Genomic DNA, 17,706 nt, shown 5'->3' on the forward strand with positions numbered 1-17,706 from the left:
CCAGCTACTCAGTCTTCTTTGACGCTACTGGAGGAAAGCAACAGACATGTAACTATTCTAAAGCACATCTAAGAAGTGTACTTCTAAAGCAGGCCTACATATTTTTGCTACTTGTGTAAGCAGCATTAGCACAGACAACTGATTTACATGTATGGAAGACTTCTAGCCAGCTTTCTTAATGGGGCTCTATGTTGAATCCCAATGAAGATTCACCATCCATATTTACTCACATACGACCACACCCATCTTCAGCATGCCACAACATACTTGTTCTCCTGTCTCATAGCCCACTACCTTAAATCCAAAGGCCAACAGAAATATCTTGAAGACTGGGGCTGCTACAATCTAGCTACTTGACCAAATAGACAGCAAAACACCAAAAACTTACATCATTTAAAAAAAAAAAAAAAAAAAAAAAAACAAAGACACGAATCCCAACATTCACCAGTAAGTTTAATGTAACAGAAATTTTTACTCATTTTTCACAGCACACTTATACTGAAGCAGAACAGATCTTTTGTATGCCATTTCAGCACAGCCTCACACATCACAACACCCCTCATCACAGCAGCGCTTAGCCTACCGCTTCAAAGAATTCATGCCACGAATGAGCAGCTAACGAAAGAAGACAGAAGTCTCAGAAGTCCTCAGAAGTCAGAAGTCAAAGCAGTACTCTTCAGCTGGCAGAACCAGCTCCACTCGAGCCTTACCCGAGCCACTGCCACCATCCCCACAGTCACGAGACCCGAGCACAACCCTCAGCGCGCTGCCCGCACCCCTCAGAAGCCTCCAGAAGCCGCCCGCGGCCCCCCAGTGCGCGTGCGCCGCCCTCAGGTGGCTCCGGGGGAGGCGGTGGCGCCTGGCTGAGGTACTGCGGCTAGAGGCGGGAAAAGGCCGCGGGTAGGGGGTGGCGCGGGGCCGACCTCGGCTCGCTGAGGGCAGAGGAGTGTCAGTGGGCGTGAACAGGAGAGTCCTGCCTTTCTGTGCCTTCCTGCTACTCCTGCTTCAGGTGGGCTTTCCCAGACCCCGAGTCCGAAGTGCAGTGTATGCCTGAAAGGTCTAAAGGAGGCAGCTGGGGAACAATGGCACCAGACACATCTCTGGTGTTCTACTAATGATAAAAAATACATGCATCCCCACACAGTCAGCTGTTCAAAATGTCCCCTGACATCCAGGCCCTTACAGAAGTGTTACTTAATTCTTATATCAAGCTCTGTGACAAAGTAGCAACATTATTATTATTCCTCTCCTACACTCCCGTTTCCATTCAGGCTTAATGTTTTTTTCGGCCCTGATTTAGCTTTATGCAAGGTGCCAACTCAAGCGGATGAAACGTCAAGCTGGAAAGTAAAGCCCACCCCTTGGGCAGCAGCCCATACTTGGAGGGGCTCATTATTTTGAAACTACAGCTTTAATGATCAATATTTTAAAGTTAATAATACAAGATATTTACAGTATGTGCATTCTAAAACATAAATGCTTCTATTTGATGATTAGCTTCATTTTCTAGGTAAAAGAGCATCTTTTAGTTGCCTTTTTTTTTATAAATCCTTCAAGCTCTTTTTCGGCCTTTAAGCTCCCCCTGCTGGACCATTCTGCTTTTATTAGTGACAAAAAAAAAGTGACAGCAGCCTATCTGAAGATGGAGAGGCAGAGTATTGACCTAGAAGATAGATTTAATATTGAAGTAACTGCTTCTGACACACAGCAGAACTTGAATTATATAGGGCTAGTATAGGAATAAATATTGGAACATGCTGGTTTGTAGAACACTTATTTAAGAATCCAACCTATATTTAAGTTGCTGAATCATTTATTTCCACAAAATATTTTCTTAGTAGCCACCTTCTGCTGCAAAACAAAGCAAAACAAAAACAACAAAAACCTGTTAGAACCACAAGGTACAGACCAATAAATAATGATCAAGATAGCTCTCCAGCAACTATGATCCTAGGCATGCTTCTCCCTCTTATATTCATAGTACTACAGTGGCCAGTGTTAATGTCCAAAAGCTAAAAATCATATAAGATAGTATACAGGATACTTTATTTGCTTCTTCCACTTTCCGTTTTTCTAATTTTCTTGTCTTCATGTTCAGAAGAATCAGCCAGAGTATTGTGAAGGAGATATTAAGCATAATACACTACATCATAGAACCCATACATAGCAGATGTATAGAAGTTTCAGCAAGGGTCTGCAACCAAGAACCATCTGAGCACGTTCAGAAAGAAGAGAATAAATAGGTACATATTTTTCTAACAGAAATGAATGCTACAAACCAATTCAACTTAGTGAAAATATTACAGATGATTTTATTTGAATTAAATTACACAACAAAAGTTGGAACATAGCTTTCAGAACAGCTTTATTGGATAATTTTAAGTCATAATTCCTTCTTATTCTTCCAGATAAAGAAGATACCACATCACAGCTCCATATATTCCACTTATTGCACCAGCCACAAAATAAAAAGACCAAAAAAAAAAAGTAGCAGTCCTTCCTCTTAAGTCTTTAAATATCACAGATACGTTAGGTAAAAAATTTAAGAAGCAAAATGTGGAATACTGAATTGTGGAATTAGGCATTTCCAAGGCAGTATTTTATTTTTCTGAAGTTGGTGGCATCTTTTTGGAGCTGAACAATTTTTTCTTTTTAAATTCCTATCAACTTGAAGGTAAAAAAATGTCATGAATAAAAATATCACAACTACCTTTGAAAACTGTGAAGTTTTTAATAAATTACCATTAATAGAAACAATTTAGCTTTATCAAATATAAATATTCCTTGTAATAAGTGAATGTTAGCTGACATCTATATATACACATACACATTGGTTTTCAATTAAAATAAGGTAGACTGGAATATGTTAACAGAAACTGAATGAATTTCATTCATTTCTAGACACAGATTACAGTTGCCAAACAGGTAACTTTAGGAAGCATGGTAAAAGAATTTTTGAACTCAAAACATACTTGTTCTAAACATAAGATGTACTTTAATTTTCAGTGAGAAAAAGACCTGTGTGACCCAACAGAATGGCATTACAGCATATTCCATTATTACTATGTAAGTAGAATAAGATGCTAATTGTTCGGTATAATCACTGTCAAATCACTTTAAAGTTTATTCAGTTAATTAAGTTGATAGTTGTGTTAATTTTTCTGTAGCTTCTTTACACCATACCTGACACAACTTTGAAGTTTCAAAGACTCAAAGATTGAAGTACACATAAATCTCAAACCCACAACCATATGAAATGCTGTGGCAGGGCAATGGTATATTTAAGTCTCTTGTCCTAACTACTTGGCAACCGTTAATAAGGATGAGAAACACAGTGAATATGTATGTAGTTAAATATATTCTATCTTAAAACCAAAAATGTTATAATCTACTATTGTAGTCTGAACAATCGGTGTTTATCATCAACGGATTCATATGTTTATATTTTGCTTGAATGTTAACATAGAGAGCAAGACTGTTTATGTTTTTTATTACTATCCTGTGAAACGTACTACCCTCTTTCATGAAATCTTCAACCGTCTTATCTGTTGACATGACTGTGTTCATTTCCCCTGTATAATCTGGATCTTCTGGGTATAACTCATCTCCTGTTAACAAAAACAAAAAAAAAGATAAAACCAGCTTTTATATATACAATGCCTACCTTATTTTTCAGCCTTTGATTGAGTGACACTATCAGTTTTTAAAATATTTATTAAGACATGAAACTCAGTGGGAATAGATTTTGACAATATGAAAGTAAATTGCCTCCAAACATTTTAGTATTTAAAGATACAGCCACAAATTTCTAAAGTGTCTGTCAAACACACAGGGCACACATTCAGTGCTCTTGCTAATACTAAAATGATGTCTTGTCAGGAGGGAATTTATATATATATAAGATTGTATAATAGATGGAGAACAAGACAAAGATTTTTCTGAATGTACAAAGGCAGGCTACAGAAGGAGAAATGCCAGAATTTATTCATAAATCAACATATTAATATCAACCATATGAAACAAAGAAATTATGAGCAAGAACAGAAAAAACTGTGCTGCCCAGGTGGTCCAGTAGCTTGTCTCTGATGGTAGCTGTTACCAACTGTATCAGAGGAAGAAAAAAATGTAGGACAAGAATGCAGTAACTTGACTTCTAATAGAGTTTTTCCTTACCTTTACAGACTAGTTTGTCACGTGGCTTGAGTATGTATCAATTCCAAAGTTTTTATGTACTTAAAAGAACTCTTATTTGTTTTCTTACCTGGTAATAGCTGAATTAAGCCATCTGAAGCAGTTAACATTATAGGCATCCAACATTCACATCCCTCTAGAGCTCGATCAGAGCTGAACTTGTGTAATTCATGAAGTGAAGAGAAGTTGCACAGCCTACACAATTCATAGAACTGAGGGGGAGCAAGTGATATTTCTCGAGATTTAAAGAGTTCAATGGCTTCTGGAGGTGATGACCACTGTAAGAGCAAAGTAAGCATTGAAATATTAGTTCCGTAAGCAGATGGCAATTATCAGCAACTTTAAAAGCTGTTTGCAAGGAAGTCTTTACAGAAAAAGAGCGTGAAACAGTCTAAGTTATCTGAACACAGTAAGAGTCATGCATAAACTATACCAGAACATAACCATGAAGAGATTCAAAAAGTTTTTACAAAACACAATAAAAGCAGTTTGTAAAAGTTTTTCCTATAAGAATAAATAACATTTAATATTAAATGTAGGCATGCAAAATTTGGAGACTACAAGTCTGGTTTCAGGGACTTGACTAAAAGTCTACTGAAATCAGCAGAAAACCCTAAGCTCAATGTGAATTCAATCAACAAAGTTTGCTATGGCTTCTTCAAGGACTAATTAAAATTACCAGTACTTCCAGTGCACATTGTTTTTAGAGCACGGATACTCAGCTGTTCCTGCTTAATAAACATGGGGTTTATAAACTATTAATCTTCATTTCATTTCATGTGATGACTCTGATAATTTAAATATGTGCAAAAACAGTTGCAGTACATTTCTGCCATTATTAACAAAAAATTATACCATGAACTCTCTCAAAGATAAGATCTCAGGTGCTTTCAAATTTATATAGCAAGATCTGATAGAAACATAAACATAGAAACATTAGTAATACCAAAAACATTAGGTAAAGCTTTATGGAAGTTTCAGGTTTTTCTTTTAACTTACCTTCATACTTTTTAGATTTTTTTAAAAATGTGAATACCCAAATGTACCTGACTCTGAGCTGTCTTTTACTTCATGAGCAGTCTTTACTCTTTTACTCCATTAAAAAAATAAAAAAGTCAGAAGTAATATAGCTCCGAAACCAGTTTTAATAATACAGCTTATCTTAACAAGTTTGTATGTTAGTTATAGTATTCCAACTAACTCTACAAAAGACAAAATTAGGAGCTTTTGTAGCCCTGAAACACAGCACATACCACTCGGATCTCTCTAGGCCTACTGAGTGTTAACTGTATGGTGTCAGCACTCTGTTGGTATTGCACAAATGACTGCGTAGGAAGTGATTTAGATGTCATCTGTTTTCAAAAAATCTGTAATTCAAGGTGTAAATGTTCTGATATGAAACACTTTAAAAAACAAACAAACAAGACAGTTTGATGTAAAGGAAATTCATGTGAAATGGCCCTCAAGAAATTAATCCTCGTCTGTCAGCATTTTTGATTAAAGGGGGCAACCGAAGTTACTAATGGAAGTAGGATTGCAAGCGGTAAAGGACTGTCAGAAGAGGGAAACACTTATTTTCCTCACGCCTTAAGGGATCCCTGTCAGGAGGGGGAGGGAAGGGTGGGAGCTAGTCCTTTTCACCATCTGATCACCTCTTCACCTGCCCTGCCTGTACTGCAAGCGAGCACAGCGGCTGGCCTGCGCCCCAAGGGTACCCCTGCCGCCGCAGCGACCCGGGAAGGTGGCACAGCGCTCTCACCAGGCAGGCAGTCACCTCCCGCTCGTCCTCGGAGGCGTGGGGTGGCCGCTCGCCCAGGCAGCACAGGTAGAAGGCCGTGTCGTAGCGGCGGCCGCCGGGGCCGGCCCTGCCGACCGGGGTGAGCCAGTTGCTCCACTCGTGCAGAGCCCAGATGTTGGGCACGCAGCCCAGGTGCCGGCAGAGCTGCAGGAAGCAGCCCGCATCCTCCCGCACCCGGCGCCGCCACTCGCCCAGCTCGGCGGCCGACAGCAGGCTCTCCGCGGGCAGCGGCCCGGCCCCGCCGCTCTCCCCCGGCCCGCTCCCGGGTGCCAGCAGCAGGATCCCCGCCTCTTCGAAAGTTTCCCGGATGGCGCAGATACGGAAGGCGACTTCCCCGGGCAGCGGCGAGCCCAGCTGCCGCCGGTCCGTGGCGAAGATCGGCGCCCGGCCGCTGCCCGCAGGCGGCGGCTTCACGGAGCCCAGCCCGCAGAGCGGCGAGGCGGGCAGCAGCCCCAGCCAGGCCGCCGAGAAGTCCGCCGCCTCCACCAGGCCGCCCGGGAAGACGTGTGCGCCGGGCGCGAAGCCGCTGCGGAAGCTCCGCTGCAGCAGCAGCACCTCGTAGTCGCAGGGACCGAGCGCGGAGCGCCCCGGCCGCGCACCCATGCCCGCCGCCAGCAGCAGCGTAGCCGCCTCCCGCCAGTGCCGCAGCCGCGGGTTCATCGCGGGGCCGGCGGCGAGTGGGAGGCGGCGGCGGCGGCTCGGGCGCTGAGGCGCCGCCTGGGCGCCTGGAGGAGCCGCTGCAAAGCGCGGCGAGAGGACGGGGACGGGCTGAGGGCAGGGCGGGCGGCAGCAGCAACGCCCCGGGTCCTAACCCGCGGGGTCGTGTCACAGGGCACAAGCTGAGGGTTCGCCGGGCGGTGGCACAGGGCACAGGCTGAGGGTAACGTGGACGAGCTTCAGGTATGCGGCTGACGGCGGCCGCTGGCAATTTATTTGGGAAAGTAGGGGTTGGGGCACTTTGCAGTTCACAGTTATTCCACTATTCCACTTCGTAGCACCGAGTGTGACAAGAAACTGTTGACCCTGCTGATTTAGTATAATCAGCTGATTATACTAAAACTGAGGCAGAACACCATCTGTGATACAGCCAGACAACATTCAAGTTCGACCTCTGTCTCCCCTTTCATTCCTCATAAACGTACATGCAAAAACCATTTTGTAATTGTGGCCTCTTTTTTCATGCTTAAGCAGTGTTGCTCATTGGTGATTACAACCTTAAACAATGGAAGTGTGAGGTCCACTGCTGCTCCTATTTCCTATTGTAAGGCATTTTGAACCCAAAATCATGGAGTCTGCCTTTCATTTGCTTGTATTCTGTACTTGTAGTCTATTTTATTGAGTTAAATATGCATCTTGTTAGGAATGTGCTTTGTCTAAAAGCTGCTTTAATGGTGAAATATTAATAAACTACTGAGGTTTTCCAAGATTTAATGTCCGATGAGCTTGACTGCTGATCAAAAAGATTTAAGGTCCATTATGTCAGGTAATTACCACATAAAGGCATTTTAAGTAGAAAATAGTTGTGTAACAATAACAAACAGCATCACTTTAAAATCAGCTGTAATACCTGCACATACACAAATCTGTCTTGCTATGGCAAAAATGTGATGTATAATACTTCTGGAAGAGTATTTCACAACATCTAGGAAAATCTGATACTAGAGAATAGTGATTATGTTGTTTAGTTTCTATACAGGATATATATTTTATTATTGTTATTGTTTTTTAAGCCCAGAGAAGTCTAAAGTCTCGCCAGTGCTCATACATGTATGTCAAGCAGCAATATCCTGGACAATTCCTCCAGCTTCACTGCTATACAGCAAAAAATTTGACAGATCAACTTTCATAGGCATTCTTGTATGGAGGGGTAAATGTAGTTTGTGGATGGCATATACACTGCTGTTTGCACCCTCAAACATATAAAATACAAGGATTGCAGCAGAAAAATAGTTGTGTGGTTATAGCATTATTTATGTCTGTCGTCAGCATCTGGAGCAGTCCTCTGGGACCACACAGCCAAGTGCAAGTGTGGCTTAAGACAAATGGATTATTCTCCACTCCAGTTACTGCATTTTTCCAGACAGTCCTGGGGTGTGTAAGGTACCTCTTCCCCCTAAGCAGGGTGACATCCCTTGCCTAAGGGTAAGCATATTCACACTATTGATGGCAATTTTTAATCTTCCTTTCAGTACTGTCTTAGAAGAAGTAGCTCAGTGTTCTTTCATGACAAAGATGAAACCATCTCAAGCAAAGTTCCAGAAGTATATGAGCATATGAGTCTTTAATTGACACAGTTATCAGGACTGGGGGTGGCAGGAGGTTCTGAGGATGAACCAACTGACACTCAGAAACTCCTTGAACAAAAGCCTATGGTGCAAAGGGATGTTTTGTCCCCTTTCTACTAAGAAAGGCAAAACTGAAGTGCTGTGAATGTGCATCCATCTCCTCTCTCAGAGCTATATTTAACTTGCTGGAGAAAGCTCAAAGGAGTATGGAAAAAGTCCTAAAGCCAAACTAGATTTAAGGTTATCTATAAGGCATGTTTCTTTTCATCTCCAACTTGGATGACTTCTTTCTTCAACATATTCTGCTGAAATGCTGAGCTCATCTCAACTGTACTTAGAAAAATACTCTGTTATCAGGAATGCCAGTCCTAACATGAGGATACTAGTTTATGCCACTGCTGGAGTAAAACCATTCCAGCACAGGAGCATTCTGTGTTCAGCTGGGCTTTCCTGCATTATGGGTAGTATGTAGGCAGGGAATACAGGAGACTTTTAGATTGTTTAAGCTCATGTAACAGATTGAATAGGTGGACTCACAAAATAATATAAAAAAATAAAGAATTTGTTGTATGCTTTTCCAAGTATTGTCCAAAACATGAATAAATATCCAATATAGAAGATGCAGGCTTGTAGTTATAGCACCATTATAAGGTTTATAGCTACCTTCAGACAAAAAAAATACCAACAAAGCAAAACAGATCAGAAAACTAGGGTAAAGATAGTATTAACAATTGCAAATGTTTTACTTCCTACAGATGCTTAATGGATTACATTTCTCGTGAAACTGAAATTATGGTTCTAATTCTGCAGCCTTTAATTACATGAGTAGTCTTTGCACATGTAATTTCAGATGAGTAGTGATGGCACATATAAGTAATCATTCAGACCACTCCTTCTAAGACCTAGAATTCCAGTGTGTATTTGTTGAGGGATTTTTTGAAACAGCAAAAATCCCATGGCTTGCTGTAGCTGAGCAAACCAAGCTACCAGGGCAACTATGAGAAGTTCCCATGACAGTGTTCCCACATCACCCAATTGAGGAATTCAGAAAAATATTGTTACCAGTAGCTGGCTTCAAGGACAAGGTCTACATGACTGCTAATCACAAGGGGGTTGTTTTCTTGCAGGTGGGGTTGTTTTCTTGTAGTTGTTTGTCTGAGTGCTTTTGACCAATTATCTTGTGTGAAACACTATCCGCCCCTGTTAAGTTCACTATAAAAGTTAGGCTATTTGGGCAATAAAGTTGAACTATGCTTTATCACTCATATTGAGTTGGCTGCATTGTTCCTTCAGCCGCGAACCAAAAAGTGGCGCCCAAACAGGGACCTGTCAAAGGGTGGCTGAAGCAGAGGGGCACCAGAACACGGCGACTGGGGGGTCAAGAGCGACCGAACACTACTACAATGGTTGGTGTGTCGTCTCCGAAGACCTGAACTAAACAGTTCGCCATCTGCGTGGGCTACAGGGCAAAGGCTGCAGGCTGATTACAGGGTAAGGCATGCTTTCCTTTTGATATTGTCATAGTGCAGGATATTGCCATAGAGCAGGAACAACAGGAAAATGGAGGACGAAGTAGCCCTAGATTTATTACAGCGCTTTTTGGAAAAGCGGGAAGTAATCGCAATGCGACACAAAATTCGGGCAAGAAAATGGAGCATGATCTGACTCTACTGGTGTCTGTCGTGCTTTCGGCCATGCTCCCTGCAACATGTATTTATATATAAAGTTACATATCCAGTTAGTGTATTGGATTAAGTTGTGAAAAGAGTATCATGTTTGGTGTGTCAGGTACTCAGTCACTTTATATGGTATAAATAGTTAAATATTTTCTTTTGTCTTTTTTCATTTCCATCTTTCTCACTCTTTCCACCCCCAAGGATTATGCTGTATATATATATACATATATAGCTTCTTCAAGATTGTACAAAGGAATTGCATTTGAATTCTTAAATAATTATTTTTTCTTAAGACAATTATATGACTGTATGATGTCATGTACTATTCTTATTAAAAGCAAAACAACAACAACAACATGATTTTCAAAGTCATGTTTTAGGCTGTGTAATTCCTTCATGGTGACACATCAATGAGTTTTACTGTACATATTCTTTGAACGTTTGCGTGCAAGAGACAGACTTGCCTGATCATATACTTCATTGAATTTTTTAACATGTCTTGAAAAATTTACCAAAATAAGTTCCAAGGAGGTGAAAGGCACAGCTCATGTATTTATTCTATGATTGTGACTTCCCTTACAGTGCACTTGAATTAGAACTAGGTTTTAGAGGATTTGTTTGTATAATTTGGTGGAGACGTTATTAGTAGTATCTGATAAACAATGTTATGTAATAATAGTATAAATAAAAGAAAACACACTATTCAATCAAAACCAAACAAACACAAACAAACAAACAAAAAAAAACCAAACAGCACTGTAGAGGCTCAGGAAGCACATTGCTACTGCTTAGGAAAACCACAGCAGATTTTCTTATAGAATTACTAGAACAGAACAACACAATTGCTTTTGCTAACTAGCCTCTGCAGTTCACAGAATTTCAGAAATGCCATAATTTTATTTATATTTACCTACATGGCTTCTAGTCACACAGCCTCCAGCATGCAATGTTTGTCCATGGCTGTATATAGGAGATTGCAGAGGAGACTTCACACTGGTTAAACGCTGCATGACTTTTCACCTTCTTAAAGGTTTAATCAGTGATAGATGATTAAGTTGCATTTCCAACTGCATCACAATACTGCAACAGCTAGCTGCCAGAATGGATGGCAGAATCCAGCCTTCTGTGACCACTTTATCCCAATAGTGTGAAACAGAGAGAAAAGGGGCTGTCTTTGGACTGGAACTGATATCAACTTGTATCAAAAGGAGTCAAAATACTGTAATCAAAATATTTTTACTCCTACTCTGTACTGAGTTAATCAGAGAACAGGTAGCCAGTTCCAGTTAGAGATACTACATTTTCTTGGTCTCACTAGATTTAACATTACCTTCTTATAGAGAAGCTATAGCTTAATATTTTGATACAGTTATGTTCTATTTAACAAAAAGCATACTTCGATAACATAAGATGAAGATACTATTTGCATATATCCATCTCTTTTCATTAGCTTGTCCCTCCCTCAACACATATGGATAATTTTATATGAGAAAAACACTCTTTTCTAATCCCACTTTTACTGTATGCTTACCATAGCAAATGCTGCTCACGTGTGGACTACTATTTTGTCCAGAGCCTTTCCTGCATTAAAAGACTTACATAATCGCATTGAGAGAGAGTGCTTAGAGATCTATAATCCATTGGTCTTTCAGAATGACTTTTTACATAATGAAAATCTGTGAAGGGTAAATATGTTTACTAGGAGTTCCATTAGCACTTAATGTATTTCTGGAAACTATACATAAACAACAGAAACCTTATATAAGATGAAAAGGAAAGCCCGTAATCAATCCTTTCAGACTGCAAACAATAAGCATGTATTTCATTTTGAATCCAAAAGCTAATGACATCAACCAGTTTACTCAGTTTTTAAATAACTACATTCACATTAAAAAAATAATGCTTTATGCGAAGAATTTTGAAACTAATTTTATTTTACATTCATAAAGCTGTTAAGTTTAAATTTACATTCCATTGAAGACTGTCACTTTACTTTTGGTTGTGTTCACTTTGCTAGCAAATTAAAAAACTGTGTGCAATTTTTTTTACATTGAGAGACTGGGAGTCCTGGAATAAAATCACACACTGCTGCATTTAACAGACTCAGTTCAGATAGTTTGATACAACTGTTATCTTTGTTGCTATCAATACCACAGGACCAAATTTCACTTTCCTTCAATTGTGTATATCACTCCTTCAACTGTGTATATCTTCTGTTAAAGCAAATGCAAACTTTGCTGGATGAACGAGGATAGAGTTTGGATCCTAATACAAGAGCCTCTGTTAGTCTAGCCTAGTATGTTCTCTAGTTTTCAGTTTCCAAAGCCAATGTGTCCTTGCTTTTAATCAACAATACTGAGCAAGCAGTGCCGAAGGCAACATCATGCCTATTATCCTGAATGTTGTTGTAGCTGTTTCTTAAGACAGAGATTTTTTGGCTTTCAAATGTCCAATTTCCCTGCAGTATAAATTAAGATATATTAATATATTCATCTGCAGGTGTGTGAAAAGGGCATGTTTATTTAAAGAAAACTTTAGCGTGAGGACTTTGTGCATTAGTTTGATTCCTTTGGTTGAAATTGGAACTTTTTCTTTAGAAGAATGAATTGAAAAGGTGTGTCAATATTTCAGTTTTTGTTTGGTTTTAATTACTGCTGCAAGCTGACAAATAAGCTACAAGAATGTACTTTATTTTAAGTTAAATGGTGACAGTAACAAGTTTTATTCAAAGTGTAGAAAATACCACCCATGCACAGGCAAAAAACAAAACAAAACAAAACAAAACACAAAGTAATTCATGTCAGCAATAAGATTTCAGTATATAGCAAAGTTAACATATGTATCCTATAAATAAGGACAAAAGAACCGGAGTAAGATTCAAATTAAGCAACCAGCATCTTCTTTTGTAGTGAAAACACAGTATCGTTCTCGTTCACTGTTCAGCACCAGAGTATCTGTATTCTCATCATGCTAAATATAGAGTATTTTGAAGTTTGACTTCACATTGTTCACGTACAAAAACAGCATTTCTAGTCTCCTTCCAGTTGCATTCCCGTGGGGAAAAATCTAAGGCTGTGAATCTAGCACATTTCTTTACTTCTTAGTTTAAAAGAAACATAAATATCTTTGAGCAGTAGTGGCTTCATATTATTTGAGCAGTAGTGGCTTCATATTATTTTGATTTTTTGTGCTCTAGTGCCTGAACCCTGTCACATTGAATGTACACTTGTATCAAGTGTGTATCAAGTGCATTTTTTTATTATTAGTAAATTAATAGCAGGAATACTATCCACTTAGATGGTGCCAATCCTCTGTTACAATTCTACTTCATCTTTTAATTTCACATAGCTGAAATATGAGATAATACAGATTTTTAGGAACAAATTCATGATGAATAAATCCACAGTCAGCTTTGTCTTAAGATTTGAAAATACAATATTTTTCCAAGGTTCCTTTAAATATTAGTCGTGTGCATACTCAAATGAAGTACAACTTGCATAATTATAGGCTACTTATATGAAGTCTTTGGGTCCTGTATTACTCAAGATCCTCCCCACCCCAAAACACCATGGACTGAAAATTTACAACTTCTGAACTCACTGAGTCTTGCTTTTGAAGATTATATTACCTAGTCTTAAAAACAGCTCTACAAAAATAGCCATTTTTAAACAGTATACCCACTTTAGGATACCAAAATACAAGATAATCAATGCTGTAGATATTACCATTTACTTATCCACCAGAAACTAGACTTGCATTACTTGGATTTTCAGAAATGTTGTTAAATGATCTGATTTCAAAAGGAATATGAACTTTTCAAGAAGTGCAGAATAAAGTCCAACTTCTGATCCACCTGCATGTAAACTAAGTAACAGGAGAGTGCAAAGAGTGAAAATGTCCATGAATCCTTAGTGACTAGTGGTGGCAGTCAAAATTTGTACATTCTCCTGCAGCTTTTGCTCTATTTTCCATAAACATGTTTACTCAATATTATTGTGAAGGAGATCTTGACATTTAAATCAACGCACAGCTTTTACATCTAGTCTATGTCTAGACAGACTAAAGCAGTAGCACTGATAGAAACAGACTTGCCTGGTAAGAGTGCTGCTGGGGATCTCTAAGAACCTAAGTTAGCTATTTACAAGACACATCCTATGGAATGAATTAAATACGTAAGAAAAAATTGTGGAGTTTTACAAAACCGTGGATTTCCATGAGAAGAAGGTTTAGACTGGATCAATGTGCAAAACTCACATTATCCTTCACAGAAATGATAGTTGTTAGCCTTTAAATCAGGCCTCTATTTCACATTCTTTTTCCTCACCTGCAAGTGACTAGATTCAAATTTGTTACTTGCCTTTTCTCCACAAATCCAGTTCTCTTAAGTTCTAAAAACTTAACTGGTGCAGTTTTTAATATTGGTTAGTTCTCAACTCAAAAAGATCAGCTGTTCGCAAGTGTTGACAACATAACTTTATTTAACAAACCTACAGATTATTGTCTAGTAACATCATCAGACACATCTGATTGTTACTTTTTGATAATGTGCCCATAATAATCAGCGCGGCAGTGTAATTACCTATTAAAGCCCCCACGTCTTCGGGTCCTTTATTTGCCTGTGGAGTTTGGAATTGATAGCGTGTATTTAGATGAACAGAACAAATCTCCTTAGGTTACATAATAAAGGAACACAACACATGGGTCTTTTTTCAAGACAATAATAGAGCTTCTCTGCAAAGTTAGTATCCCCCCAGTTCTACATTTCATCACTGACAATTTTTAGGTAAGCATTGGAAAAGTTTTCTGCTGCTCTTGCATTTATCCCCCAAACCTGTAGTGCATTAAATGGGACCAATTATGGGTCCAGTCCTACAGACTTCCTCTTTCCCACATGATTAATCAGACATGAATGAAATGTGAAACCAAGACTTCTTGTTTTAGCTTTGTCTGTATTTTTGCAAAGAACTCAAAGGTTTTGTGGAAATGTGACTGTACATACAAAGGGAAAAATCCCTGCCCGTCAATGTAAGAGAGAATCTCTTTTGGGATGATTAGAAAGGTCTGCTTTAGCTCTACATCATTTTTGTTTGCCAGACTCCTTTCAAAAATTATTGCATCTGTTGTGGGTGGATTCACTGCTCCTGTCCTCATAGTTAACTGTGATGTTCAGACAGTTTCATTCTACAGAAAGAATCTGAAACAGTGGCAGGAATTAGACTTTCTGCAGGGGAAGATAAAATCATGATAAACATGGAATAGAACCATGAGGCTTGCTGGTATTTTTCTGAACATGCAACTCTCCCTTTTTTCTCTCTGGATGTGGAAAGCCACTAGTCATTAGTGTGCGCTGTGCCAACCCACGTAACTGGGTTCTGTACAATGCAGTCTAAATCTCCCATCAGTATTTTCTGAACATTGCTTGTTTTGTTTTCTCAGTCCTCCTCCTCGCCTCCTCTTTCCCTAATCATTAACTTATCCAGAATAGACACTTACATTCATTTATTGGGGTTTTCATCCTTCCCCTTTTGTCCACTGAAATAATATCTTGCGTATTTGATGAAAAAAATCTCAGTGCATTCTATTCACTTTGTTAGCCTCCAAATTTGTGTTACTCCCAAATACTGTAAACAGTGAGCAGCAGCAAACAGCAGAGCCTATTCGGGAACAAAAAGTACATGCTTCTGAGACTAGTGATCTATTAATAGCAGACAAATCCCTGTTATAGCCAGTAGTGATAATACCCTGATACTTCATAGTTAACTGTTACAAGTCCAGCAAACGAACACGTCCTATTTGCAGGCTGATTTAGATCTGTTTTCTTCAAAAAGCACGCAGAAAGAAACTGTGCATTTTTGGATTTTGAGAGGCAAAAGTTTTGCTTTATTTTTTCAAGTGTTAGGTTTCAATTCTCAGCTCACCCGGGTGACCCGTTTTGAGAAGATGTGAGGCATGAAGTGCTTCACAGGCAGCCATGGGGGCTGCTTGTCAGAGCCTGCACCAGCCTAAGAGAGCTTTACCACGCACACTGCCAGGACAATGGCAATAATGAGGACAGCGGAGAAAATAATCCCAGCTAGAATTTTGCTGATATCACAGAAGGATTTATTTTCCTCCACAGAGATCATGCCAATAGAAGATGCGCCCACGCTGATGGTGGATTTGAGTTCAGCCCCAGGGTCTTGCTTAGCCTCTACTGTCCACTGAGGGACGCTGACCTTCATTTCCATCTCGTACATCATTTCTCCTACCTGATTGATTTCGTTTTCTAGGTCTTTCAAATCCACCACATCTATATTGTGCTCAGCCTCATATTTCATGTTCTGGATGCTCATCGCCCTAGCGGCCACGCCAGAGGTTCCCCCGCTCATGCCCGTTTGTATCAGGTGCTTTTTGGGGACGTTCAGCGGGAACTCGTGGCCCAGCTCCAGGGCCCTCCTCATGTCGATCTCCAGGATCTCTAGGCACGTGGAGAAAATCACCCATAGCCTCTCGAACTCGGCTTTGTCCTCCTTACTCACACTTTTGTCCTTCAGGACCGCGGTCAGCTTGTTCCTGTTGGCCACCGCCAGCTCCTGGGCTTTTTGCCGGGTTTTCTTGAGCTCTTCGCGCAGGTTCTGCGAGTCCGAGGTGCCGCCGATGGTCAGCACCATGTGCCGGTAGCAGGCGGTCACCTTACTGAGCGCATCCAACAACGCCTTGCACTCCTCCTTCACCATGGCTCCGCCGCCCTCACCCGCTGCCGGGACCGGGACCGGGACCGGGCAGCTGCCGGAGCCCGGCACTACCAGGCATGGCGAGGGGCGGCTCCCTCGCGCCCTCCTCCGGATCCCCTTACGGCTCCTCAGGCCCCTCCGGGAGCCGGGGAAGCGGGCAGCATCGCTTCCTGCCCGCTACCGCCGGCGTGCAGTGGGACCAGGCCGCCTCATCCCGCCTCTAAAGGGAAAAGCCAAAGCTCCGGAGGACGACCGGCAGCTGTCCCGTCACATGGTGCCGCGCAGGGAACGCCCGCGGCCTGCTGGGCCCGGCCCTATAAGCCCTCACAGACTCCGCCTCCGCAGGCTCCGACTCCGAGGCCGCCCGCCTGCTTCCTCGTTCGCTCCCCGCCGCCCAGCCGTTGGCTTCGTGCGGCGTCGCCGCGCCGAGCCCGGCCCGCCCTGGATCCCGGTAGGGCTCGGCTGAGGCGCGCAGCGGCCGGGGGAGGGGGGCGGCCGGCGGCGGCGCTCCGAGTCTGGGCTGTTGGCGAGGCGGCGCCGCGCTCCGTGCCCGCAGCACCCCCGGCACTGCCGCTCCAGGAGCGGCCTGCGAGTCGCCCTGCGGCCGGGGGGCGCGGCGGCGTCCGCCGCGGCCTGCTCCAGGGCCGGAGTCTCCTCCCTCAGGAGGGAAAGGCGGTGGCGGAGCGCTGTACCCGTGCCCCAGGGCCCCAGTGGGTGACCACGGTTATCCCGCCGTCCCCAGGCTCACGGGGCGCTGCTGAAGTGGGGTTAACGTCAGTGCGGGCAGTGGTTGTGTGCTATGTGCGCTCCCCGCTTCCTGCCTTGCTTCGTGGTGTGTGCTTTGGGTATGCACGAGTGTCGCAGGTGCTTGAGGAAAAGAGTTTGCGTTGTTCTCGCCTCTTCTGTTTTTTTTTTGTTTTTTTTTTTTTTTGAGAAGGCCGATAAGAAATGTGAGTATGCAGTGCAGAATGGCTGTGGATAGCTGGAGTCAAATAACCATATGTCAGAAGGGGTAGAAAACCCTGAAGTTTCTTACCAGTGAA

At 41.6% G+C, this 17,706-nt stretch overlaps 3 protein-coding genes across 9 annotated transcripts in view; 1 reads left to right on the forward strand and 2 right to left on the reverse strand.

Annotated features, from left to right (window-relative positions):
* Positions 1 to 2,972: 2,972 nt before the first annotated feature.
* Positions 2,973 to 6,712, reverse strand: NUDT19 (nudix hydrolase 19). Its single transcript, XM_082769843.1, has 3 exons — positions 5,951 to 6,712; positions 4,262 to 4,469; positions 2,973 to 3,608 (listed from the first exon to the last, which is right to left on the reverse strand). Exons 1-3 carry the CDS (start codon positions 6,647 to 6,649, stop codon positions 3,382 to 3,384), a joined length of 1,134 nt encoding a protein of 377 aa, XP_082625969.1. The 5' UTR covers positions 6,650 to 6,712; the 3' UTR covers positions 2,973 to 3,381.
* Positions 6,713 to 11,878: 5,166 nt separating this feature from the next.
* RGS9BP (regulator of G protein signaling 9 binding protein) lies at positions 11,879 to 16,807 on the reverse strand. The gene has a single exon (XM_082769711.1). It carries the CDS (start codon positions 16,664 to 16,666, stop codon positions 15,953 to 15,955), a length of 714 nt encoding a protein of 237 aa, XP_082625837.1. The 5' UTR covers positions 16,667 to 16,807; the 3' UTR covers positions 11,879 to 15,952.
* ANKRD27 (ankyrin repeat domain 27) overlaps positions 16,807 to 17,706 on the forward strand; it is a 56,368-nt gene continuing 55,468 nt past the window's right edge. For 6 of the 7 annotated variants that reach the window (XM_082769709.1, XM_082769703.1, XM_082769706.1 and 3 more), the window contains exon 1: positions 16,807 to 17,114. The gene's annotated coding sequence lies outside the window, so the exon portion shown is untranslated. The remainder of the gene's footprint in view (positions 17,115 to 17,706) is intronic. The other variant, XM_082769704.1, reaches the window with a different exon arrangement.

The sequence above is a fragment of the Aythya marila genome, assembly GCF_965140915.1.
Source record: "Aythya marila genome assembly, chromosome: 12".
Taxonomy (NCBI): domain Eukaryota; kingdom Metazoa; phylum Chordata; class Aves; order Anseriformes; family Anatidae; genus Aythya; species Aythya marila.